Source organism: Xenopus tropicalis, chromosome 8, assembly GCF_000004195.4.
Source record: "Xenopus tropicalis strain Nigerian chromosome 8, UCB_Xtro_10.0, whole genome shotgun sequence".
NCBI lineage: Eukaryota > Metazoa > Chordata > Amphibia > Anura > Pipidae > Xenopus > Xenopus tropicalis.
Genome location: NC_030684.2, coordinates 11,854,925 through 11,881,468, shown reverse-complemented (window position 1 = coordinate 11,881,468; position 26,544 = coordinate 11,854,925). Strand labels below are relative to the sequence as shown.

The 26,544-nt window shown below is 48.3% G+C and overlaps 1 protein-coding gene across 2 annotated transcripts in view; it reads left to right on the top strand.

Moving 5' to 3' along the window:
• ntng2 (netrin G2) overlaps positions 1-26,544 on the top strand; it is an 87,933-nt gene that overhangs the window by 14,175 nt on the left and 47,214 nt on the right. For both annotated transcript variants that reach the window (XM_004916668.4, XM_002936176.5), the window contains exon 2: positions 2,419-3,208. In XM_004916668.4, coding sequence (XP_004916725.1) covers positions 2,996-3,208 — 213 coding nt within the window. In that variant the 5' untranslated portion in view covers positions 2,419-2,995. The remainder of the gene's footprint in view (positions 1-2,418; positions 3,209-26,544) is intronic.

Genomic DNA, 26,544 nt, shown 5'->3' with positions numbered 1-26,544 from the left:
ATATCTTAGTTGGGATCAAGTACAGGTACTGTTTTATTATTACAGAGAAAAGGGAATCATTTAACCATTAAATAAACCCAATAGGGCTGTTCTGCCCCCAATAAGGGGTAATTATATCTTAGTTGGGATCAAGTACAGGTACTGTTTTATTATTACAGAGAAAAGGGAATCATTTAACCATTAAATAAACCCAATAGGGCTGTTCTGCCCCAATAAGGGGTAATTATATCTTAGTTGGGATCAAGTACAGGTACTGTTTTATTATTACAGAGAAAAGGGAATCATTTAACCATTAAATAAACCCAATAGGGCTGTTCTGCCCCAATAAGGGGTAATTATATCTTAGGTGGGATCAAGTATAGGTACTGTTTTATTATTACAGAGAAAAAGGAAATAATTTTTCAAAATGTGAGTTATTTGATTAAAATGGAGCCTATGGGAGATGGCCTTCCTGTACTTCAGAGCTTTCCGGATAATGGATCCCATACCTGTATACATACAGTATATATAGGGGTAATTTACAATAATGCTGGAGGCAAGTGGTAGAGCACTAAGGAGGGCTAATACCACAAGTTGCTTTCCATTCTGGGGCCAAGGACCTGCTCCAGTGCTACTAATATTTCTACATTTGCATTTATATTTTGTATTTATAACTGTCTGTCTATCTCTATCACTATATTTATATCCCTATGTATCATCTGCCTGCCCACCTCTCTCTGTCTGTATCTATCATCTATCTGATCCTCTGTTTGCCAGTCTGTCTGCCCATCTATCTGCCCATCTATCTACCTATCTATCTGCCCATCTATCTACCTATCTATCTGCCCATCTGTCTACCCATCTATCTGCCCATCAATCTACCCATCAATCTGCCCATCTATCTACCTATCTATCTACCCATCTATCTACCCATCTGTCTACCCATCTATCTGCCCATCTATCTACCCATCTATCTGCCCATCTATCTGCCCATCTATTTTCCCATCTATCTACCCATCTATCTTCCCATCTATCTGCCCATCTATCTGCCCATCTATCTGCCCATCTATCTGCCCATCTATTTGCCCATCTATCTGCCCATCTATCTTCCCATCTATCTACCCATCTATCTGCCCATCTATCTGCCTATCTATCTACCCATCTATCTACCCATCTATCTGCCTATCTATCTGCCCATCTATCTGCCCATCTATCTTCCCATCTATCTACCCATCTATCTGCCTATCTATCTACCCATCTATCTGCCCATCTATCTACCCATCTATCTACCCATCTATCTGCCCATCTATCTTCCCATCTATCTGCCCATCTATCTGCCCATCTATCTGCCCATCTATCTGCCCATCTATCTGCCCATCTATCTGCCCATCTATCTACCCATCTATCTGCCCATCTATCTACCCATCTATCTGCCCATCTATCTGCCCATCTATCTACCCATCTATCTACCCATCTATCTACCCATCTATCTGCCCATCTATCTGCCCATCTATCTGCCCATCTATCTGCCCATCTATCTGCCCATCTATCTGCCCATCTATCTACCCATCTATCTACCCATCTATCTACCCATCTATCTGCCCATCTATCTGCCTATCTATCTGCCCATCTATCTGCCCATCTATCTTCCCATCTATCTACCCATCTATCTGCCCATCTATCTACCCATCTATCTGCCCATCTATCTGCCCATCTATCTGCCCATCTATCTGCCCATCTATCTGCCCATCTATCTACCCATCTATCTACCCATCTATCTGCCTATCTATCTGCCCATCTATCTGCCCATCTATCTGCCCATCTATCTGCCCATCTATCTGCCCATCTATCTGCCCATCTATCTGCCCATCTATCTACCCATCTATCTACCCATCTATCTACCCATCTATCTGCCTATCTATCTACCCATCTATCTACACATCTATCTGCCCATCTATCTACCCATCTATCTGCCCATCTATCTGTCTAATCCTGAGTTTCACTAGGAAAATCTCAAAGCCATGGGGTGGGCCCGGCCTGAAATTCATTAGTATACGAGGGGTAAATATTATTTATTGGACTACACATTTCCAGTGTCATAAAGTGTCAGTAAAGGGAGAGTGTGACAAAATACTACAAACATTCAAAACCCTCTTACGTAATCTGTCCCTGTATTTCTGGGCCCTCCTTTTATCCCATAAGGATATTACCATCAGCGTCTGAATTGGCGTCTTTTTCTAATTTGTAATATGGAAACAGTTTGCAGACAAATGATTCCGATCTTTGCACATTGCCTTCAGGTGGGGAAAATAAATATATGTGGATCTAGAAGACAAAGCATCTGTTGTGTGGATCTCTTTGGCGCAGCAGCTGGGAGACAATTGAGTTTCGAGAATGTGTTTTTATTTAATGTACAAATGTTCCCTTTATTCCTTGCAGGTAGGTTAGGCCCAGAGCATTCCTGTGCCGCCCAACAGTGCCCATTGATGCCAACAACCGAGTAAGATCCCTAGAACCACACTGCTCATCCTCAGCACCCAAGGAATATCTTGTATTTATGGACATTTACTTCTGGGAATCAAGTCTAAACAGGGAGTGGATTGTTCTTCTCTGCGACAGCTGAACATCCAGTTTATATGTTTGTGGGGGTAAGGCTCAAAGACTTGGGTTCAGCATGACTAGACTTTACCTGTTGCCTTTCTAACTGCTCCCGCCTTCTCAGGATCATCCCATTTGGCGGCCAGAAGTGAATGATCCATTGTTCAGCGAAGGGAAACAAGAGACTTTGGAAATGTTCTCTCATTTTTAGGAGCGCCCTGTGCCGACAAAGAAATAACTGTACCTGCCAAATGTTTCCATCCTTCTCTACAGAGGACGACCTCCATTGTTCCTATACTTGTAGATGAGGCCTTTCCATGCTGATCCTGGCAGTAGGACCTAAGCCCCCCAAAGCTTCCCCTCCAGGGCACATAGCCTTCTCCTCTTCTGGAGGAACTTGGTATTGGCGCCCGCTACCATGTTGCACGTGGCTGCTATTCTCCTGCACTGCCTCCCTCTGGCATTGGGACAGTATGACATCTGTAAATCCTGGGTGACATCAGACGAGGGTCCATCATGGGAGTTTTATGCTTGCCAACCAAAGCCCATGATCATGAAAGAGTACACTATGGTCAAAGTAGACCCACCTGGGATAACGTGTGGAAATCCCCCTGAGCGCTTCTGCACACATGTAAGTACCAGTGAAATGGCATTTGTGCCACGGCCCAGTATAGTGGAACTTGCATTCTAAACCGTCTCTTTCTGTACCTACTATCCTGCCAGCCTTCCCTACTGCTACTGCCCCTGTCTATGTACCTACTATCCTGCCAGCCTTCCCTACTGCTACTGCCCCTGTCTATGTACCTACTATCCTGCCAGCCTTCCCTACTGCTACTGCCCCTGTCTATGTACCTACTATCCTGCCAGCCTTCCCTACTGCTACTGCCCCTGTCTATGTACCTACTATCCTGCCAGCCTTCCTACTGCTACGCCCCTGTCTATTACCTATCCTGCCAGCCTTCCCTACTGCTACTGCCCCTGTCTATGTACCTACTATCCTGCCAGCCTCCCTACTGCTACTGCCCCTGTCTATGTACTACTATCCGTGCCAGCCTTCCCTACTGCTACTGCCCCTGTCTATGTACCTACTATCCCTGCCAGCCTTCCCTACTGTTACTGCCCTGTCTATGTACTACTATCCTGCCAGCCCCCCCCCTGTCTATGTACTACTATCCTGCAGCCTTCCCTACTGCTACTACCCCTGTCTATGTACCCTACTATCCTGCCAGCCTTCCCCTACTGCTACTGCCCTGTCTATGTACCTACTATCCTGCCAGCTTCCTACTGCTACTACCCCCTGTCTATGTACCTACTATCCTGCAGCTTCCTACTGCTACTGACCCCTGTCTATGTACCTACTATCCTGCCAGCCCTTCCCTACTGCTACTGCCCCTGTCTATGTACCTACTATCCTGCAGCCTTCCTACTGCTCTGCCCCTGTCTATGTACGTACTATCTGCCAGCCTTCCTACTGCTACTGCCCCTGTCTATGTACCTACTATCCTGCCAGCCTTCCCCCTACTGCTACTGCCCTGTCTATGTACCTACTATCCCTGCCAGCCTTCCCTACTGCTATGCCCCTGTCTATGTACCTACTATCCTGCCAGCCTTCCTACTGCTACTACCCCTGTCTATGTACCTACTATCCTGCCAGCCTTCCCTACTGCTACTGCCCCTGTCTATGTACCTACTATCCTGCCAGCCTTCCCTACTGCTACTACCCCTGTCTATGTACCTACTATCCTGCCAGCCTTCCCTACTGCTACTACCCCTGTCTATGTACCTACTATCCTGCCAGCCTTCCCTACTGCTACTACCCCTGTCTATGTACCTACTATCCTGCCAGCCTTCCCTACTGCTACTGCCCCTGTCTATGTACCTACTATCCTGCCAGCCTTCCCTACTGCTACTGCCCCTGTCTATGTACCTACTATCCTGCCAGCCTTCCCTACTGCTACTACCCCTGTCTATGTACCTACTATCCTGCCAGCCTTCCCTACTGCTACTGCCCCTGTCTATGTACCTACTATCCTGCCAGCCTTCCCTACTGCTACTGCCCCTGTCTATGTACCTACTATCCTGCCAGCCTTCCCTACTGCTACTACCCCTGTCTATGTACCTACTATCCTGCCAGCCTTCCCTACTGCTACTGCCCCTGTCTATGTACCTACTATCCTGCCAGCCTTCCCTACTGCTTATCCAACTGTTTTATTTACTGCTACATTGACTCTGAATAACAATACACTCACATAATGAGGCCTTAATACAGACCTGCTGGAATGTAAACACATGTAAGCGAGCGCACGTAGATTCAACCCTTCAGGACGCGCAGACTGTATGTGGTTAGAAGGGCAGAATTATAATTATCACAGCAGGCGATTGGCACCCGGGCTCTGTGACCTACAAAGCCCATTAAATTATTCCGATTAAATTAGACTGCAAGCTCTTTGACACTACAGTGGCTTTTATTTTTAACTTTTAAGTATCCCCATTAACTCTGTGCTTTGTATGCGATGTGCATCATCTTTGGCTGTTTGTAAATAAAGATACAGACACGTAGAGATTTAACTGTAGAAGATAAATACTGAAAAACACATATTAAAGGGCAACTATCATTCAGGGTTGGTTATATGAGTCGGACTTAACCCTGTAAGTGCTGAACCTTCGCCCCTATAAGGCTTACTGTCATTTACATGGTTAAGTCATTTGTTCTGCTGAGTCAGAGCCACGTTACACGGCCTGTCCGGCTTTGGGACAATCCCGGTGCCTCCGGGCACGTACACAGTGCTGGGCACCCATAAGTCTAGTGGGTGAGCAACATAAACCTGGTTTGGTTAACAGAAACCATGTTGGTTATTTGTCAGACTTGTGTGTGTAAAGGGCAAGTTACTACTGATAATGGATTTTAATCACCAGCATAAAGGGATATTTTAATGCCTTTCTATGAAACGGTTTTGCTTTGTGACAGTGTTGCTCAGGATTAGAGCTATAGTTTGACAAGACCTATTTACTGCACTGGGACCAAGAGAGATCTCTTACTGATTAAGTCAGGGGATGGAAGCAAATAAAAACACAGAATATTTAAAGCAAATGAATGTACAAAATGGGAATTGAATGTAGCAGAGAAGTGCACATCACTATTAAAGCAATTATGTAAGATGGGATAATAAGCCCCTAGCATACGGCAAGCGCCAAATGGGCTACAGTTAGTGAGTGGCACTTCTGAGCTTTTACTGAACCAGAGATTTGTAACCTGTGATGACCAGGTCTGGACTGGGATACAAAATAGGCCCTGGCATTCCTAGTACCCAGAGACCCAAACAGCCCCCCCCAGCCCAATAAATAGTGACTGTCTGTGGCACCTTACAGCCCCCCTGGCATTCCCAGTACCCAGAGGCACAAACAGCCCCCCCAGCCCAATAAATAGTGACTGTCTGTGGCACCTTACAGCCCCCCTGGCATTCCCAGTACCCAGAGGCACAAACAGCCCCCCCCAGCCCAATAAATAGTGACTGTCTGTGGCACCTTACAGCCCCCCTGGCATTCCCAGTACCCAGAGGCACAAACAGCCCCCCCCCAGCCCAATAAATAGTGACTGTCTGTGGCACCTTACAGCCCCCCTGGCATTCCCAGTACCCAGAGGCACAAACAGCCCCCCCCCAGCCCAATAAATAGTGACTGTCTGTGGCACCTTACAGCCCCCCTGGCATTCCCAGTACCCAGAGGCACAAACAGCCCCCCCCAGCCCAATAAATAGTGACTGTCTGTGGCACCTTACAGCCCCCCTGGCATTCCCAGTACCCAGAGGCACAAACAGCCCCCCCAGCCCAATAAATAGTGACTGTCTGTGGCACCTTACAGCCCCCCTGGCATTCCCAGTACCCAGAGGCACAAACAGCCCCCCAGCCCAATAAATAGTGACTGTCTGTGGCACCTTACAGCCCCCCTGGCATTCCCAGTACCCAGAGGCACAAACAGCCCCCCCAGCCCAATAAATAGTGACTGTCTGTGGCACCTTACAGCCCCCCTGGCATTCCCAGTACCCAGAGGCACAAACAGCCCCCCCAGCCCAATAAATAGTGACTGTCTATGGCACCTTACAGCCCCCCTGGCATTCCCAGTACCCAGAGGCACAAACAGCCCCCCCAGCCCAATAAATAGTGACTGTCTGTGGCACCTTACAGCCCCCCTGGCATTCCCAGTACCCAGAGGCACAAACAGCCCCCCCAGCCCAATAAATAGTGACTGTCTGTGGCCCCTTACAGCCCCCCTGGCATTCCCAGTACCCAGAGGCACAAACAGCCACCCCCCCCAGCCCAATAAATAGTGAGTGTCTATGGCACCTTACAGCAGGCATTTGCCTGAACCCACAGATTGCCAGTCCGGGCCTAGTGGTGCCCCACATAGGGTCCCTGTTGCTACTGATATGTGTAACATACAGGGAAGGGACCACCTATGCAGGCAACAAGCCCTTCCCTGTTACTATACTGCCTACAACTGCCCTGAAACTCATTAAATTAATAAAAGAAACACCTTTGTGCTTTTCTGTAGGAATATCTTAGTGCCCCCAGATAAATGCTCCCTATTTCTTCCATAGCCCCCCCTTCCCTGCCATAATCTGGCATTCAAATGAGCCAAGCTTTCTTTCCCCTCTATGATAAAATATTGATGCGGGAGATGCAAGGTCCTGTCTCAGAAGCCTCCGAGCCCCCAGCCCTCGCCCCCAGCCCTCGCCCCCAGCCCTCGCCCCCAGCCCTCGCCCCCAGCCCTCGCCCCCAGCCCTCGCCCCCAGCCCTCGCCCCCAGCCCTCGCCCCCAGCCCTCGCCCCCAGCCCTCGCCCCACGCTAGCTTTTAAACATCACACAACAGTTTTCCTACTTTGTAGGCATTTTTCTCTCCAATCGATAATGCACTTAGAAGTTGGGATACGGCTTGTCAGCACGCGGAACGGACCCCTCCCTTAAAGGGATATTAGCACCTACATGCCTGATACTTATGCCAATGGAAGTGCCACCCCCTAATAATCAGCTTTTTAGCCAATCATATAGTCACAATGGGCAGAGTGTGCCACTGTGGACTTTATCTAATGGTGGCCGTACATAGCCAGACCTGCTTGTTTAGTGAGGTTGACAAATCAAAGGATCTGGTTCTGATCTGGCTACCCACATTCTCTGGATGATCCAATTGTTGCCCCCCAGTCATCCATTGAGGCCTACTGTGCCGATGCACTTCTCTTCCAATGGGATTATCAAACCAAATCAAAATCAAATGAGTCTGGTTGGACCGTGGGCATGCCCTATACACAGGCAGATAAACTCACTTTGTATGGCCACTTTTATTCAGTCCTCAGTCTCATCCTGACTGACTGTGAGTGTAAGTGCAAACAGCTAGAACTGAATTTATGCCCATACATACTTTGCATTGAGTTCCAACTTGCCCTTTTATTCCTGATTAACTGCATGCAGTTCCACAAATGGACACTAGGGAGCCCTGGAACTGCTGCCAGCATGGACCTGGGGTAAGTCCAGGTTTCCCCTTTAGGGACACATCAATGGATGCAACTGACTTATTGGGGCACTGGAAGCCACAGCACCTATGGCGCCCCAATAAGCAAAGCCTCATTAGCGTGATTATCTCTTGTCATCTCATACAATACATGAAATTGCCATTTACGCCACTTTGCACGTTGGGCTTCATCCCTAAATGAGCCCTAAATCCTGCTGTGTGTGTCCACATTTAGTAAGAAACCGGCACAACTGTGTTTTAGGAATATTTACCCAGAATGCTAGTTTTTAAACTCTGTCCATTTCTATTTGTCTATGGTTATGGTATAGGGCTGCTGTATTTGTGCTGTTGTGCAGTAGCCCTGCAACTCATCTCCATACCACTTGTCCTCTATGGGGGCTGAACAGTGCCTGGCCAAATGGTAAGGGTGCCCCAAGGCAAGCCCCCCGCCAATCACCCCCCTCGGCTTGTCACCCTGCTGCCTTGCTGATAGCTGGGAGTTACAGTAGGACCAGAGCTAAAGGTACACTAGTGGCACTATAGGGCTATACCTTTCTGCCTACCCCTATTCTGGCCCTAGGGTGTAACGTATCCAGTTGTAGCAGCTTATTCAGGCTGTATTCCTAGTACAGGTATGGGACCTCTTATCCAGAATGCTGGGGACCTGGGGTTTTCCAGGACCTATGGGGACCTTTAGTTGGGATCAAGTACAGGTACTGTTTTATTATTACAGAGAAAAGGGAATCATTTAACCATTAAATAAACCCAATAGGGCTGTTCTGCCCCCAATAAGGGGTAATTATATCTTAGTTGGGATCAAGTACAGGTACTGTTTTATTATTACAGAGAAAAGGGAATCATTTAACCATTAAATAAACCCAATAGGGCTGTTCTGCCCCCAATAAGGGGTAATTATATCTTAGTTGGGATCAAGTACAGGTACTGTTTTATTATTACAGAGAAAAGGGAATCATTTAACCATTAAATAAACCCAATAGGGCTGTTCTGCCCCAATAAGGGGTAATTATATCTTAGTTGGGATCAAAGTACAGGTACTGTTTTATTATTACAGAGAAAAGGGAATCATTAACCATTAAAAACCCAATAGGGCAGGAATCATTAACCATAATAACCCATAGGGCTGTCTGCCCCAATAGGGGTATATATCTTAGTTGGGATCAAGTACAGGTACTGTTTTATTATTACAGAGAGAAGGGAATCATTTAACCATGAAATAAACCCAATAGGGCTGTTCTGCCCCAATAAGGGGTAATTATATCTTAGTTGGGATCAAGTACAGGTACTGTTTTATTATTACAGAGAAAAGGGAATCATTTAACCATTAAATAAACCCAATAGGACTGTTCTGCCCCAATAAGGGGTAATTATATCTTAGTTGGGATCAAGTACAGGTACTGTTTTATTATTACAGAGAAAAGGGAATCATTTAACCATTAAATAAACCCAATAGGACTGTTCTGCCCCAATAAGGGTAATTATATCTTAGTTGGGATCAAGTACAGGTACTGTTTTATTATTACAGAGAAAAGGGAATCATTTAACCATGAAATAAACCCAATAGGGCTGTTCTGCCCCCAATAAGGGGTAATTATATCTTAGTTGGGATCAAGTACAGGTACTGTTTTATTATTACAGAGAAAAGGGAATCATTTAACCATTAAATAAACCCAATAGGGCTGTTCTGCCCCCAATAAGGGGTAATTATATCTTAGTTGGGATCAAGTACAGGTACTGTTTTATTATTACAGAGAAAAGGGAATCATTTAACCATGAAATAAACCCAATAGGGCTGTTCTGCCCCCAATAAGGGGTAATTATATCTTAGTTGGGATCAAGTACAGGTACTGTTTTATTATTACAGAGAAAAGGGAATCATTTAACCATTAAATAAACCCAATAGGGCTGTTCTGCCCCCAATAAGGGGTAATTATATCTTAGTAGGGATCAAGTACAGGTACTGTTTTATTATTACAGAGAAAAGGGAATCATTTAACCATTAAATAAACCCAATAGGGCTGTTCTGCCCCAATAAGGGGTAATTATATCTTAGTTGGGATCAAGTACAGGTACTGTATAGGGCAACATTATAAACCTAGTGATGCGCCAGTGGCTATGAACTTGGCCCCTCACACGTTTCAAACCGGATACGTTTAGAATTGCCATCCTGTAGTCGGCGCTGGGAGTTGGGGGCCAGGATTTACAGGTTGTTTGATATGAAATGTGCTTGTACTTTAGCATGCATGTCTCCTAAAATCCACAATGGATAGGAATGAGTTATTCATGCTTTCCTTTGCTATGCAATATGTATTATTCAGCACGGGATATGTGCACTCTGCAGCAAATATACTACTGAACAGCAACTTTCATTATCATCAGCTTTCTGGAAGGACACGGGTGTGACCTATGTGCTGTCATACAGAGATAAGTTATTCACGTAATAGAGTCGGGGTATTGTAATGTGCTGCTTGGGTTTGACAGGTGTTCTGATAATAATCCAACTCAAAATAAAAAGGGCAGGATAGGTAGAAAGGGATTTGTCTTTAGCCCCCCTTCTCTCCATAAATCAACAGTGCAGTACAGGAGTATATTGTGTGCCCAGAACATGCCTTCTCTGTATATTTGTATTTATACATATGGGAGGGAGGTGCCATAGTGTTTCCCTTAGACAGTACAGTATGGGGGTACAGCTTATTGTGTGCCCAGAACATTCCTTCTCTGTATATTTGTATTTATACATATGGGAGGGAGGTGCCATAGTGTTTCCCTTAGACAGTACAGTATGGGGGTACAGCTTATTGTGTGCCCAGAACATTCCTTCTCTGTATATTTGTATTTATACATATGGGAGGGAGGTGCCATAGTGTTTCCCTTAGACAGTACAGTATGGGGGTACAGCTTATTGTGTGCCCAGAACATTCCTTCTCTGTATATTTGTATTTATACATATGGGAGGGAGGTGCCATAGTGTTTCCCTTAGACAGTACAGTATGGGGGTACAGCTTATTGTGTGCCCAGAACATTCCTTCTCTGTATATTTGTATTTATACATATGGGAGGGAGGTGCCATATTGTTTCCCTTAGACAGTACAGTATGGGGGTACAGCTTATTGTGTGCCCAGAACATTCCTTCTCTGTATATTTGTATTTATACATATGGGAGGGAGGTGCCATAGTGTTTCCCTTAGACAGTACAGTATGGGGGTACAGCTTATTGTGTGCCCAGAACATTCCTTCTCTGTATATTTGTATTTATACATATGGGAGGGAGGTGCCATAGTGTTTCCCTTAGACAGTACAGTATGGGGGTACAGCTTATTGTGTGCCCAGAACATTCCTTCTCTGTATATTTGTATTTATACATATGGGAGGGAGGTGCCATAGTGTTTCCCTTAGACAGTACAGTATGAGGGTACAGCTTATTGTGTGCCCAGAACATTCCTTCTGGCCATATATCAAGCCGGTCAGTATGTTGAATTATTATCTCCTCACCCTGTGCCAGTCATTTATGAAAAATATTTTTCTGTTAAGTTTCTCCTCTAATTTCCCCCTGGTGCCCACACTGGCTGGCAGATGGGTACGGGCCATTGCTGGGCATGGGAAGCGCCATTTGATGTTAGGATTACAGCTGGCAGAGAAGGATGGAGGGGAGGGGGGTAGATATGACCTGCAGACTCATTTAGTGCTCAGCCCAAACACACAGGGATTATCCGCTTATCCCTGGCATGGAAAGCTTTAACTCCTGCATTGCCCGGTTCTGCCACTCACCAAGCAAGGGCAAATAGACCCTTTACTAACGACAAGCTTCATATCTGGATTTTTTTTTGTTCCCAGTGAGGCATTGTGGGGAGTTTAAAGAGGAGACACCATTGATGGGGGTTATTTTAGGGGTTAACTAGGGGGGCCCAAACAGCCATATTTATTTCTGAAGCACAATTGGCCATTTTCTCTAAGGCCGGCAAAGCAATATCCGAGCCCCAGTTACACTTACAAAGGGCCCATTGCACCGGCCATAGGGTGGAGCCTAATTATTTAATTGTATGGGGCCCCCAAAAAGGGCCCATTGCACCGGTCATAGGGTGGAGCCTGATTATTTAATTGTATGGGGCCCCCAAAAAGGGCCCATTGCACCGGTCATAGGGTGGAGCCTAATTATTTAACTGTATGGGGCCCCCAGAAAGGGCCCATTGCACCGGTCATAGGGTGGAGCTTAATTATTTAACTGTATGGGGCCCCCAAAAAGGGCCCATTGCACCGGTCATAGGGTGGAGCCTAATTATTTAACTGTATGGGGCCCCCAAAAAGGGCCCATTGCACCGGTCATAGGGTGGAGCTTAATTATTTAACTGTATGGGGCCCCCAAAAAGGGCCCATTGCACCGGTCATAGGGTGGAGCCTAATTATTTAATTGTCCGGAGATGTTTGGAGCTCAACTGTATATGATAAGCTATAGGGTGGAGCCTAATTATTTAACTGTATGGGGCCCCCAAAAAGGGCCCATTGCACCGGTCATAGGGTGGAGCCTAATTATTTAACTGTATGGGCCCCCCAAAAAGGGCATTGCACCGGTCATAGGGTGGAGCCTAATTATTTAACTGTATGGGGCCCAAAAAGGCCCTTGCACCGGTCATAGGGTGGAGTCTTAATTATTTAACTGTATGTGGGCCCCCAAAAGGGCCCATTAGCACCGGTCATTTAAGGGAGAGCTGAGTTATTTAACTGTATGGGGCCCCCAAAATGTTGCATTGCACCGGTCATAGGGTGGAGCCTAATTATTTAACTGTATGGGGCCCCCAAAAACGGCCATTGCACCGGTCATAGGGTGGAGCCTAATTGTATTTAACTGTATGGGGCCCCAAAAAGGGCCCATTGCACAACGGGTCATAGGGTGGAGCCTAATTATTTAACTGTATGGGGCCCCAAAAGGGGCCCATTGCACCGGTCATAGGGGAGAGCCTGATTATTTAACTGTATGGGGCCCCAGAAAGGGCCATTTGCACCGGTCATAGGGTGGAGCCTAATTATTTAACTGTATGGGCCCCAAAAAGGGCCCATTGCACAGTTAGGTGGAGCTTAATTATTTATACTGTATGGGCCCAAGAAAAAGGGCCCATTGCACCGGTCATAGGGTGGAGCCTAATTATTTAACTGTATGGGGCAAAATTAGAAGGGCCCATTGCACCGGTCATAGTGGAGCCTAATTATTTAACTGTATGGCGCCCCCACAAAGGGCCATTGGCACGGTCATAGGGTGGAGCCTAGATTATTTAACTGTATGGGGCCCCAAGAATAAAAAAGGGCCCATTGCACCGGTCATAGGGTGGAGCCTAATTATTTAACTGTAGGGTGGAGCCTAATTATTTAATTGTATGGGGCCCAATACGAATATCAAAAAACAGGGCCCATTGCACCGGTCATAGGGTGGAGCCTAACTATTTTATTGTATGGGGCCCCAAAAAAGGGCCATTGGGTCTCTTGCTAAAATGGCAGGGTGGAGCCTAACTATTTAATTCAATAAGGGGCACCTCATATGCTGGAGCCTCATTATTTGCCTTCAAGGCGGGAAGGCAATATCTGAGCCTCAGTCGCTCTTACAAAGGGCCCATTGCACCGGCCATAGGGTGGAGCCTAATTATTTAATTGTATGGGGGCCCCCAGCATGTCTGGGGCTCTGGGCTCCATTGTTCCCAGGCAGGGAAGGCAATATCTGAGCCCCAGTTACACTTACCAAGGGCCCATTGCACCAGTCATAGGGTGGAGCCTGATTATTTAATTGTATGGGGGCCCCCAGCATGTCTGGGGCTCTGGGCTCCATTGTTCCCAGGCAGGGAAGGCAATATCTGAGCCCCAGTTACACTTACCAAGGGCCAATTGCACCGGCCATAGGGTGGAGCCTGATTATTTAATTATATAGGGCCCCCCAAGATTTCTGGGGTTAAAGAGTTAAATCGAGAGCTGTTGAACATTTCCAGAAAGAAGACGGCATCAGCACATCCTCGAATTGACAGCCTCCATGTGAAAGCCGCCTACAGTGCATTTCTATAAGCCCCGGCCATGGGGATATGGGGGGAATAGTTAATGATCTGCTGGCTCATTATGTGAGCTCTAACCGGCAGCCGCAAAGTGACGCCGGCGAATTTAAAACTGTTGAATTCTTGATCCGGGATAAAAAGAGGTAGTTATTGGTTTTAAAGGACAAATAAAACCCACGGAAAGCAAAGATTTGTTTAAATAGAATAGTATTAGCCAAAGTGGTGTTTCCAGTGGTAAACGCCATTCTGATGTTTTTTAGTGGGAGTTTCGGGAGAATAGGCCCCCTCCCTGGGGTACAAGGCATCTGTGTTATCTTCTCATCAGGTACCCTAGGATACCAAAAGGGCTGAATAAAATCTGTAACTCTATATGCTTTACTTGTCCTTTAAAATCACAGTCCTTTAGCGCCAACCAGTATTAGTCAAGGCTGGATGCAGACAGTCACTATTTATTGGGCTGGGGGGACTGTTTGTGCCTCTGGGTACTGGGAATGCCAGGGGGGCTGTAAGGTGCCACAGACAGTCACTATTTATTGGGCTGGGGGGGCTGTTTGTGCCTCTGGGTACTGGGAATGCCAGGGGGGCTGTAAGGTGCCACAGACAGTCACTATTTATTGGGCTGGGGGGGGCTGTTTGTGCCTCTGGGTACTGGGAATGCCAGGGGGGCTGTAAGGTGCCACAGTCACTATTTATTGGGCTGGGGGGGGCTGTTTGTGCCTCTGGGTACTGGGAATGCCAGAGGGGCTGTAAGGTGCCACAGTCACTCACTATTTATTGGGCTGGGGGGCTGTTTGTGCCTCTGGGTACTGGGAATGCCAGGGGGCTGTAAGGTGCCACAGACAGTCACTATTTATTGGGCTGGGGGGCTGTTTGTGCCTCTGGGTACTGGGAATGCCAGGGGGGCTGTAAGGTGCCACAGTCACTCACTATTTATTGGGCTGGGGGGCTGTTTGTGCCTCTGGGTACTGGGAATGCCAGGGGGGCTGTAAGGTGCCACAGACAGTCACTATTTATTGGGCTGGGGGGCTGTTTGTGCCTCTGGGTACTGGGAATGCCAGGGGGGCTGTAAGGTGCCACAGTCACTCACTATTTATTGGGCTGGGGGGGCTGTTTGTGCCTCTGGGTACTGGGAATGCCAGGGGGGCTGTAAGGTGCCACAGACAGTCACTATTTATTGGGCTGGGGGGGCTGTTTGTGCCTCTGGGTACTGGGAATGCCAGGGGGGGCTGTAAGGTGCCACAGACACTCACTATTTATTGGGCTGGGGGGGGGGCTGTTTGTGCCTCTGGGTACTGGGAATGCCAGGGGGGCTGTAAGGTGCCACAGACAGTCACTATTTATTGGGCTGGGGGGGCTGTTTGTGCCTCTGGGTACTGGGAATGCCAGGGGGGCTGTAAGGTGCCACAGACAGTCACTATTTATTGGGCTGGGGGGGGCTGTTTGTGCCTCTGGGTACTGGGAATGCCAGGGGGGCTGTAAGGTGCCACAGACAGTCACTATTTATTGGGCTGGGGGGGGGCTGTTTGTGCCTCTGGGTACTGGGAATGCCAGAGGGGCTGTAAGGTGCCACAGTCACTCACTATTTATTGGGCTGGGGGGGGCTGTTTGTGCCTCTGGGTACTGGGAATGCCAGGGGGGCTGTAAGGTGCCACAGACAGTCACTATTTATTGGGCTGGGGGGGCTGTTTGTGCCTCTGGGTACTGGGAATGCCAGGGGGGCTGTAAGGTGCCACAGACAGTCACTATTTATTGGGCTGGGGGGGCTGTTTGTGCCTCTGAGTACTGGGAATGCCAGGGGGGCTGTAAGGTGCCACAGACAGTCACTATTTATTGGGCCGGGGGGGGCTATTTTGAACCCCAGTCTGGACCTATAGTGCACCAATTGATAGAAGAGGGCCACCTCTGCTGTGCGGGGAGACATTTTATTTTTAATATATAGGCACCCAAGTTACCCTCCTAGCCACTGACCGTCTCTATAGAAAATACAGACCAGCGTGTATGGCTACTGTGCTAAATATATAGATTACTGAGTGCAAGAGCCAGTTCCGATCAGACACAAAAAGTCAAATGATGGGCGGCCGGTGACCCCACGGCGCATTGTCTGTCTCTGTGGCCCTTGGGTTCTGCTGCTGAGTCCTCAGCTGTGGGATTAGTGATAAATTTGTAATAACCGTGTAAGAGGATCACAAATCCCCCCGCGGCCTTATTAAAGAGCACTGTCGTCTGTAAGTACCAAATTCAGCGTCAGGGGCTGTCCCCATTGGCCGGGGGGGGGGGGTTGAGGCCCGAGTTCTATCTATGGCAGACTGGGTTGGGAGGAAGAATGGAGAAATAGACTTCATAGGGAAAACAATCCAGACACAAAACAGACAGTTCCGTATGGAACAGAAAAGGGGGAAATTTGGTGATGGACACAAAGGCCAAAAAGAATTAGCTTTTTTTTTATAGTAGAAAGTTTTATTCCTTCACTCTGTAAGGTTGAAAGGGTGATATTCTAAAAAATCTTCCAGCTGACAGACCATTTGGCTGCGCACAGCAACACACCATTACATTCTGCTGTAAAAATGTCAACTCAAAGTCAGAATCTTCCTCTAATGCCAGGTTTCTGCGTCTAAATTGAATAAGCAGAGGTGATAGGGAGGAGAAGGAGCTTACAGGTACTGACAGTATAGTATGAGGGTACAGCTTATTGTGTGCCCAGAACATTCCTTCTCTGTATATTTGTATTTATACATATGGGAGGGAGGTGCCATAGTGTTTCCCTTAGACAGTACAGTATGGGGGTACAGCTTATTGTGTGCCCAGAACATTCCTTCTCTGTATATTTGTATTTATACATATGGGAGGGAGGTGCCATAGTGTTTCCCTTAGACAGTACAGTATGGGGGTACAGCTTATTGTGTGCCCAGAACATTCCTTCTCTGTATATTTGTATTTATACATATGGGAGGGAGGGGCCATAGTGTTTCCCTTAGACAGTACAGTATGGGGGTACAGCTTATTGTGTGCCCAGAACATTCCTTCTCTGTATATTTGTATTTATACATATGGGAGGGAGGTGCCATAGTGTTTCCCTTAGACAGTACAGTATGAGGGTACAGCTTATTGTGTGCCCAGAAGATTCCTTCTCTGTATATTTGTATTTATACATATGGGAGGGAGGTGCCATAGTGTTTCCCTTAGACAGTACAGTATGGGGGTACAGCTTATTGTGTGCCCAGAACATTCCTTCTCTGTATATTTGTATTTATACATATGGGAGGGAGGTGCCATAGTGTTTCCCTTAGACAGTACAGTATGGGGGTACAGCTTATTGTGTGCCCAGAACATTCCTTCTCTGTATATTTGTATTTATACATATGGGAGGGAGGTGCCATAGTGTTTCCCTTAGACAGTACAGTATGGGGGTACAGCTTATTGTGTGCCCAGAACATTCCTTCTCTGTATATTTGTATTTATACATATGGGAGGGAGGTGCCATAGTGTTTCCCCTAGACAGTACAGTATGGGGGTACAGCTTATTGTGTGCCCAGAGCATTCCTTCTCTGTATATTTGTATTTATACATATGGGAGGGAGGTGCCATAGTGTTTCCCTTAGACAGTACAGTATGGGGGTACAGCTTATTGTGTGCCCAGAACATTCCTTCTCTGTATATTTGTATTTATACATATGGGAGGGAGGTGCCACAGTGTTTCCCTTAGACAGTACAGTATGAGGGTACAGCTTATTGTGTGCCCAGAACATTCCTTCTCTGTATATTTGTATTTATACATATGGGTAGGAATTTTTTTTATTGATAAGAATATTCACATATTTACAAAAAGTTCAAAACTTCAAACAGTACAACTGAAGCAGAAATACATACGTTACATTTCAAGAAACATCAAAAGAAAATGAACTTGACCAGGAAAAATCAAAATGAAGCCAAAGGTTCCCATTCTCTTTCTTACGATTTATCTCTTTCAATTTAATATGCAAAATTTCACCCAGAATTCTCCTGCCAGTTGTCTCTATGGTGTCGCTCTCGTTCCCCAGGGACTTCCTACAGCGCATCAGCCATAAATGATAACGTAGAGCAGAGAATACAATAAACAGGGTGTCACTATTGTACGGGTGCCCCCTGCTCACTATCCCATAGGCTCTCTCACTGTAAGTATTGGCGCACCTCCTATAGACTCCCAGCTCCCCCAGCACCTGCCTATATAACTGCCCTGAAATGGGGCAATCAGCCAGAAAGTGCTGTGATGTCTCCTCCACCGCGCAGCCCCAGGGGCACTCCCTGCTACTGATATTCAGGTGCTTCATGTTGCCCCTAACAAAGAGCTTACCCTGCAAGGAGAGCCAAGCATTATCGAAGAACTTGGGGGGCAGTCTGGGGCAGTTAAGGTGCTTAATGCACTGCTCCATTAGGCTGCTGGTGCAGTCTCTCAGAGCCAAAGGGGCAACAAAGAAAGTCTCCAATATCTTTTCATACAACTGCTTTCTAGACAAATTAGAGATTTCTGGCGCCCTGATCTCCCATCTCCTCATCTGCTTTAGCGCTTGGGAGATGTGCGGTGGGAAATAGGCAGATCTGAGCCGGACCTCTTTAGCCCTGCCGCCCTGTAGCCAGTCTTTGATTAGAGGCGATGCCCAACTCCTGATGCAACATTCCCACAGACAGTCCGTGCTTTGGGCCAGACTCCCAAAGTTGAACTTTAAGAATATGGCACCAAAGAAAGCCACCGGACTCACCATCCCTAACCCTCCCTTTCTCCTCTGTAGGAATGTGATGCCCCTTTTGACAGGATTTAGTCTGTTCCCCCAAAGCATTTGGAAGAACAGACTATGGATACGAGCGTAGAGAGATTCTGGCACGGGAAACACATACGAGACAAACAGAAACAAAGGGAGCAGGAAAGTCTTGATCAGGTTCACCCTTTCCCTATAGGTCAGCCTCCATGATTTCCATTGCTGAACCTTTGCCATTCCGATATCCAGCTTCTCTTCCCAGTTTTGCCTGGCGATGTCACCCCTCCCAAATTTAATGCCCAGGATCTTAACCTGTGTAGGGGCTGTGGGGAACCCGCTCACCCTAAAGCTGGGCTCCCCCTCTAAACTCCAAAGAGCTTGCGACTTTTCATAGTTGACGAGAGACCCCGAGGCCTCCGAGTAGCTTCTGATGCAGCGGGACACTTCTCTCGCCTCTGCAGGCTTTGAGACTACAACCGTCACATCATCCGCGTAGGCGACTAATTCAAGGGAATGACTAGAAGGCAGGCCGACCCCCTCCAAACCGCTCCCCTGCAGCGCTCTTAGAAACGGATCCAAGGCAAAAACATACAGAAGAGGGCTTAAAGGGCAGCCCTGCCGCACCCCTGCCCTCACCTCAAAATCAGCGCCGCGCCAGCCATTAATCAGCGGGAAGCTCTTTGCCCCGTCGTACAGCACTTTCAGCCAACTGATGAAATTACCCGGGATACCGTACTTTGACAAAACAGCCCATAGGTACTCGTGATTTACCCGATCGAAGGCTTTCGCCTGATCCAGACATAAAAAGAATTTCCCCAGTTTTTGAGCTTTGCATGTCTCTAGGGCCTCTCTCACCGTAACGACCGCCCCGAGAATGCTCCGCCCTTTCACCGTGCAAAACTGACACGCGGACAATAAAGTGCCTGAAAATAACAACAACCTAACGAAAAGGATCCGTGCCAGAATCTTCCTATCAGTATTCAGAAGGGCAATCGGCCTCCAGTTCTCAATACGGGCTGTATCCTTCCCCTTTGATAGCAGGATTAAAGAGGAGTAGCGCATAGATGTAGTCAGACCATGCTGCAGGCAGTCATTAAACACCTTTGTCAACACTGGGACCAGATTTTCTTTAAAGGTCTTATAAAACTCCGCAGTCAGCCCATCGGGGCCTGGAGCTTTCTTACATCCCAAGTTATCCACTGCCTGCAGCACCTCCTCCTCAGTAATGGCCGCCACCAATGGGGAGAAGTCCGAATTACTTGCATCAGGAGATGGGGTCGCCTCTAAGAAGGCCTTCATCCTCCCCTCATCCAAAACTCTCTCCCCAAACAAATCAGCGTAGTGGGACCTCACCACCCCCAGGATTCCCTCCCTCGATGTTTGTAACTCACCCTGGGGGTCTATGAGGCCTGTCACCAGTTTCTTTCTTAAAGTTGCCCTACAATTCTGGAAAGGATCCGGGGAGTTTTTTGCCCCAAAATCTCTCTCCAGAACCATAGACTTTTGGCGACTGTACTCGCACTGCTTCATCTGGGACTTGAGTCGGGCAATCTCTTCCCCCACCACCCCGGCCGAAATACAGGATTCCAGCCTCTTTCTCAAAGACTGGTACTGCCATTGCCTGGAACCCTCCCTTTTTACAGACAGGGATCTAAAGAAGGACCGGAAACACTTCTTTGCCACTTCCCACCACTCTGCTACTGAGTCATAGAACTCCACCTTGGAAAGCAGATCTGAGAAGAGCCTCTGGAAGGAAACCTTAGTGGATTCCTCTGTTAGTATGCCGATGCCCAGTCTCCAGAGGCCTCTCCCCATCTTAGGAGAACTGGAGGTGCCATACGTAAAGGATAGGGCTAGGTGATCTGAGAAATCAACCAAAGTCTCAGTTACATTGGAGAAATTCTCACCCTTTTTAACAAAAGCCATGTCCAGCCTACTGCTTCTGTTGCTGCAAAAGTAGGTGTGTGCAGCCTTGCGCCCCCCAAATGTGGCCACATCGACCAGTCCGGCCTGGGACACCATGTCAGTGAGACATACTCCCTCGTACTTGTTGTACCTGCCCGTTCTGTCCCCCTGCCCCAGAGCCAAATTAAAGTCCCCAGCAAGGATTACATGCATGGAGGTACAGAGATACTGCCTGATGTTAAACAGAAGGTTCTTCCTCTCTGCAGCCATTTGTGGCCCATACACATTAATTAGGCGGAAAGAGACCCCACCTATGAGCACATCGATCATCAGACACCTCCCCACCTTGATCTCTACAATACGCTTGGCCACAATCTTAACTCTGCCACCAAAAAGGATGCCCACCCCCCCCGCTGGCTCCTCAGCTATGGACCAGAAAGACGGGCCTTTTTGCCAGTCCCTTTTTGCACTGTATATCTCAGATTTATTAACCAGCCGGGTCTCCTGTATGAAAATCACATCTGCATCACATTTTTCTAAGGTCTTAAAAGCCTCTGATCTTGTCCTAAAGTTCTTTATACTGCAGACATTGGCAGTGCAGAATTTAATATTGGGACCGGCCATTTTCAGATGAAGTTTTGGGGACTTTGGGCGACATTTCCTCCCCTTCTTCACTGAACCTTTTCACCTGTACCCCCCCGATCCCATGAAAACCCCCATCCTCCTCTAGGAAGACAAGACTCTCTGAGGATCCCTGCCTGCTGCCCCCAGGGGATCTGCCCTTTCTCTTTTTGCCCGAGTCCTCTACCATCTCCCCCCCCCCAGGCTCACTCTGCACTCTGATAGGGCTGAGGGACTCATTAGGGGTCACGGCTCCTTCTCTTTCTTCCCCTGATTCCCCTTTCATTACTGAGCCCTCTGCCTCCTTCTCCATCCTACTGAGCTCTTCCTCCTCCATACTACTGAGGTCCTCCTTCTCCATCCTACTGAGCTCTTCCTCCTCCTCCTCTGCCAGATCACCCCAACTTTTGCCCTCGAGCAGAGTAAACCTGTTGGATGTTTCCAGGTTGCTGCTGAAAACCATTTTACCAGGCTTTTTCTTTGCTTTCCCTGCTTTTCCGGCCACTTTCCACTCCTTCTTCTTATTCCCTTCCTCTGCTGCCCCAGCTTTTACTGCCTTTTTACTGCTTCCTGCCCCTGCTGCCCCGCTTTCTGCCACAGCTGCCCTGCTCTCTGCCACAGCTGCCCCGCTCTCTGCCACTGCCCCGCTCTCTGCCACTGCCCCACTTCCTGCCACTATAGCCCTGCTTTCTGCCACTGCTGCCCCGGCTTCCACCGCCTGTTCCACAGAAGCTGCCCCCTCCTGCCTCCCTTCCTCCCTCTGGCTCCTCACTGGTTCCCCTTGTACTGCTGGGGGTTCCGGGACGTTCTCCTGCTCTCTGGCCACTTCCATCTCCTCTGACTCAAACAGCTCCCTCTCCACCCCGGGACAAGCCCTCTGGATGTTGTGCCAGGCTTCTGGGCATTCTCGGTGTGAGTGACCCAGGGCGGCGCACAGGTTGCAGCGAATCTTGTCGCACTCCTTACCCACGTGGCCTTGGGCCCCACACAGCGCACACACTCTGGTCTCACAATCACTGGCAAGATGGCGCCTAGACCCACATTTGAAGCACTGGCGGGGCTGCCCAGGATAGAAGCAGGTGCCCCTCTCTTTCCCTATAAAGAAGGAATTGGGCAGATGTTGGGTGATGTTGTTCTGTGCCCGCAGCCTGACCTGGGCGCGCCACCCAACCACCCAGAAACCCTCCTCATTATACACCTCCCTAAGGGGGGACAGAACGATGCACTGGCGCTTTAGCCAAATGAGCACATCCTCAGGGGGGACAGACTCGTGCTTGAACATTATTGTGACCGTCTTTACCTCAGGCCTAGAGATTGGGATTGCCCGGAACCCCTCCCAGTCCAACAAGCCTTTCTTCTGCTCATACAGCGCCCAGAACCTCTCCAGCCCCTCTGACACCTTGAAGCTCACCTCATACTCCGTGTCAGACACAGTAATGAAGCCGAATACATCGGCCGGGGTGAAACCCAGCGACTGCTTCATGAGGTTCCGGCACACAAACCTGCTCCCGGGGGATTTTGCTCTCTCTCCCTCCCACTTGATCCGGACTGCGTTCCTGCGCTTAAACACCGGCCCATCATGCACAATCCTCTCCTGCTCCTGCCTAACAAAGAACCTGCGCTTCTCCCAGAAACTCTGACTGGAGCGCTTGGCACTGCCACCCTGTTCTGCACCTCTCCCCGTACCCACCCCGGGCACCAGGTGCTCACCCACCACCCCGCACTCAGCCTGTGAGGGTCCCCCACCCTCCCCATTCCCAGCAGCAGTCACCTCACTCACACCAGCACCCGCACCACTTGCCCGCACCACGCTTGCCCCTCCACCACAGTTACCCTCCACTCGCTGCCCACTCACACTGGCATTGGCACAGACAGTATTTGCAGCATTAGCCTTTGCTTGAATCTCTATAAAAGACTCGCGATCACCAGACTTTAAGTCCAAAAGAATCTGACCCAGAGTCCCACTTGCAAAGTCTTTAACCCCTTGCATCTCCTTAAACCGGGACTTATTGCTGTAAAATTCCTCCCAAGGCTTTATTAATGCCATAGTCTGCTGAATCTCCTGCTCCAGATCCTCCAGCTCCTTATTCAGGGTGGCGGCCCTCCGGATACCTTGGGCCCTCAGCTCCCCATGTGCAAGGGAAATGTTCTTTATTTCTCTCATAATGTCAGTATTAAGCTGAGCCTTTCTGGCCTGCAGGCTCTCCATTGCCTTAATTGCCTTAATGATACTGTCAGATATTATCACACAGTCCCCAGCTCCCACATTAGCAGGACCCGCCATACTTTGCCTTTCCTGCCCCCCTGTGTGTTCAGCATTTTGGACCCCCAGACAAGTAAAACTGTCCCCAGTAGGTTGCTGGTTACCTGTATGGTCTGCTGCTGCCAGCGCTTGCTCTGCCACTCTCCGGGCCAGGATGGCACAGTCTCTCTCCACTGCTGCCCTTCCCCCAGCGCTTTCCTGGGCTCTGCTGCACCTGGGACTCAATTGCTGGGCTGCATGCTCTGTCTCACAGCCATGTTTGCTGCTGCGCAGGGAGAAACGAGATCTGGTGGTAGGGGCTCCCCCTGCTGGCCGACTGCCCCACTCACAGCCTGATGCCTTTGCTGTACAACCACCTTCCTCCATGTTTTCCTCCATTTTGGATTCAGAAGGATTCGTGCCCAAGCTAGGCCCTTCCCCAGGGTCACCATCAGCCTCCATGTCGCTGACCGCATCCATCCGCCCCGCTGGATCCAGGGAGGCAGCAGTAGAATCCTGACCATTAGTGCTCAGTGCAGACTCCATTACAGGTACTGGGGCCTCTCCATGTGCTTTGCCCTCACTTTCCTGCTTTCTTGCAGCACCAACCTTCCTTGCTTTCCCGCACATGGCTTGCCTCTCACTGGGCTCCTTTCCCTCCAGAGCTTTAGCCAGAACTCCGGGTTGTGTCACGCGCTTTCCAGCACCCAGACGTGCACTGGGTCTCTTAGCTTCAAAACCATTCTTTTTACCTGATGGCGAGGTTTTCTTTCTCATTTTGGTAGTAAATTATTTTCCCAAGGCTCAGCCCTGCAATTGTGTGCGAATGGATCCCCCCAGACCCAAAAAGGGCCTGGGAAACCTCACACAGCTCAGAGCTCTCACACTCAGCTCCTCTCAGTATGGAGGTACAGCTTATTGTGTGCCCAGAACATTCCTTCTCTGTATATTTGTATTTATACCTATAGGAGGGAGGTGCCATAGTGTTTCCCTTAGACAGTACAGTATGGGGGTACAGCTTATTGTGTGCCCAGAACATTCCTTCTCTGTATATTTGTATTTATACATATGGGAGGGAGGTGCCATAGTGTTTCCCTTAGACAGTACAGTATGAGGGTACAGCTTATTGTGTGCCCAGAACATTCCTTCTCTGTATATTTGTATTTATACATATGGGAGGGAGGTGCCATAGTGTTTCCCTTAGACAGTACAGTATGGGGGGTACAGCTTATTGTGTGCCCAGAACATTCCTTCTCTGTATATTTGTATTTATACATATGGGAGGGAGGCGCTACACCGTATGCTGGCGCTATAGGAACACGGGCGGGTAATTAAATAGGCGCAGTGACGCTGGGCTTTTTTAGTGACCTTGCAGTCCGGTAACCTCTAGTTTCGGGGGAATAAAGCGAGCAGGATTCCAGAGAGAAAGATAAATCAATAAAGCCACAAAGAGAGAAAGAGTGAGAGCATTAAGAGGAGCCAGATTTAGAAACTCTTCGAAACAAGGGCCCCATTTCCGCCACGTGAATAATTTATCTTCGTTCAGAGTTTTCTTACAAGTCGGCAGGAAATAGCTTCTCTGCACCGAAGGCATTTTTCCCCTTTTCTCTTCTGCCTCTTTTCTGCTTAGTGAGCAGCACCGGAGCAGCTACAGATGGACTTTTAACGCTTCTGGTACCGGGACGGGGCAAGGATCGGGCGTGTTTGTAGGGCCCGTTTGTATCTTTACATAAAGGCTCCATCTTGCAGGGTTTGTGTTATCTGAGCAGGTTCTCTACAGCCAACCAACCTAGCAACCAGGCTTCCAAGAATAATTCCCTTCTAGTCCCAGGCTCGGACCATGGAACAATGCACTCAGAAAGGGATCTGGTCCCAGAGTCGGATTGGGGTAACCAGGGCCCCCCGGGTACCTGACATAAGGGCCCACCATCCAGCCACCTAAGGGCCCACCACTCAACCACTGCTGATCCCAGCTCCTTGCTCTGTTGTGTTACCTACTTAACTGTTAAAAATTAAAGATGGCTGAAGTAAATAGAGTAGCTAGCTTGGGTAGCTGGCAGGGGCCCAACAGAATCAGGGCCCACCAGGATTTTCCCCGGTATCCCAGTGGGCCAATCCAATCCTGTCTGGTCTTTGCTTCCAGTGTACACGCTACAATCTCCAGAGAGCCAGACGTATGACTATGCCAAACATGACTGACCACCAAACCCACTAAGCAGGTTTGTCCTAGAGGGACTGGGGTCGGTGGAGCTGGACGTTCTGTAGTTAGGGAATGGATCCATCTAGAGACTCTCCCTGCATATATGACTTAATCTCTAGACCTACTGACAGTTACTCTAGCTGGCAGCATCTTTCCCATAGACATCCATGACCCTAGTTAGTACTGTTCTTCCTCCAAGGTCTTTCACTTAGATATCCAAGACTCTAATTGGCAATGTCTTTTCACTTAGATGTCCATGACCCTAGTTAGTACTGTTTCCCTTGGATGTCCATGACTCTAGTTAGTACTGTTTCCCTTGGATGCCCATGACTCTAGTTAGTACTGTTTCCCTTGGATGTCCATGACCCTAGTTAGTACTGTTTCCCTTGGATGTCCATGACCCTAGTTAGTACTGTTTCCCTTGGATGCCCATGACCCTAGTTAGTACTGTTTCCCTTGGATGCCCATGACCCTAGTTAGTACTGTTTCCCTTGGATGCCCATGACCCTAGTTAGTACTGTTTTCCTTGGATGTCCATGACCCTAGTTAGTACTGTTTTCCTTGGATATATGACTTAATCTCTAGACCTACTGACAGTTACTCTAGCTGGCAGCATCTTTCCCTTAGACATCCATGACCCTAGTTAGTACTGTTCTTCCTCCAAAGTCTTTCACTTAGATATCCAAGACTCTAATTGGCAATGTCTTTTCA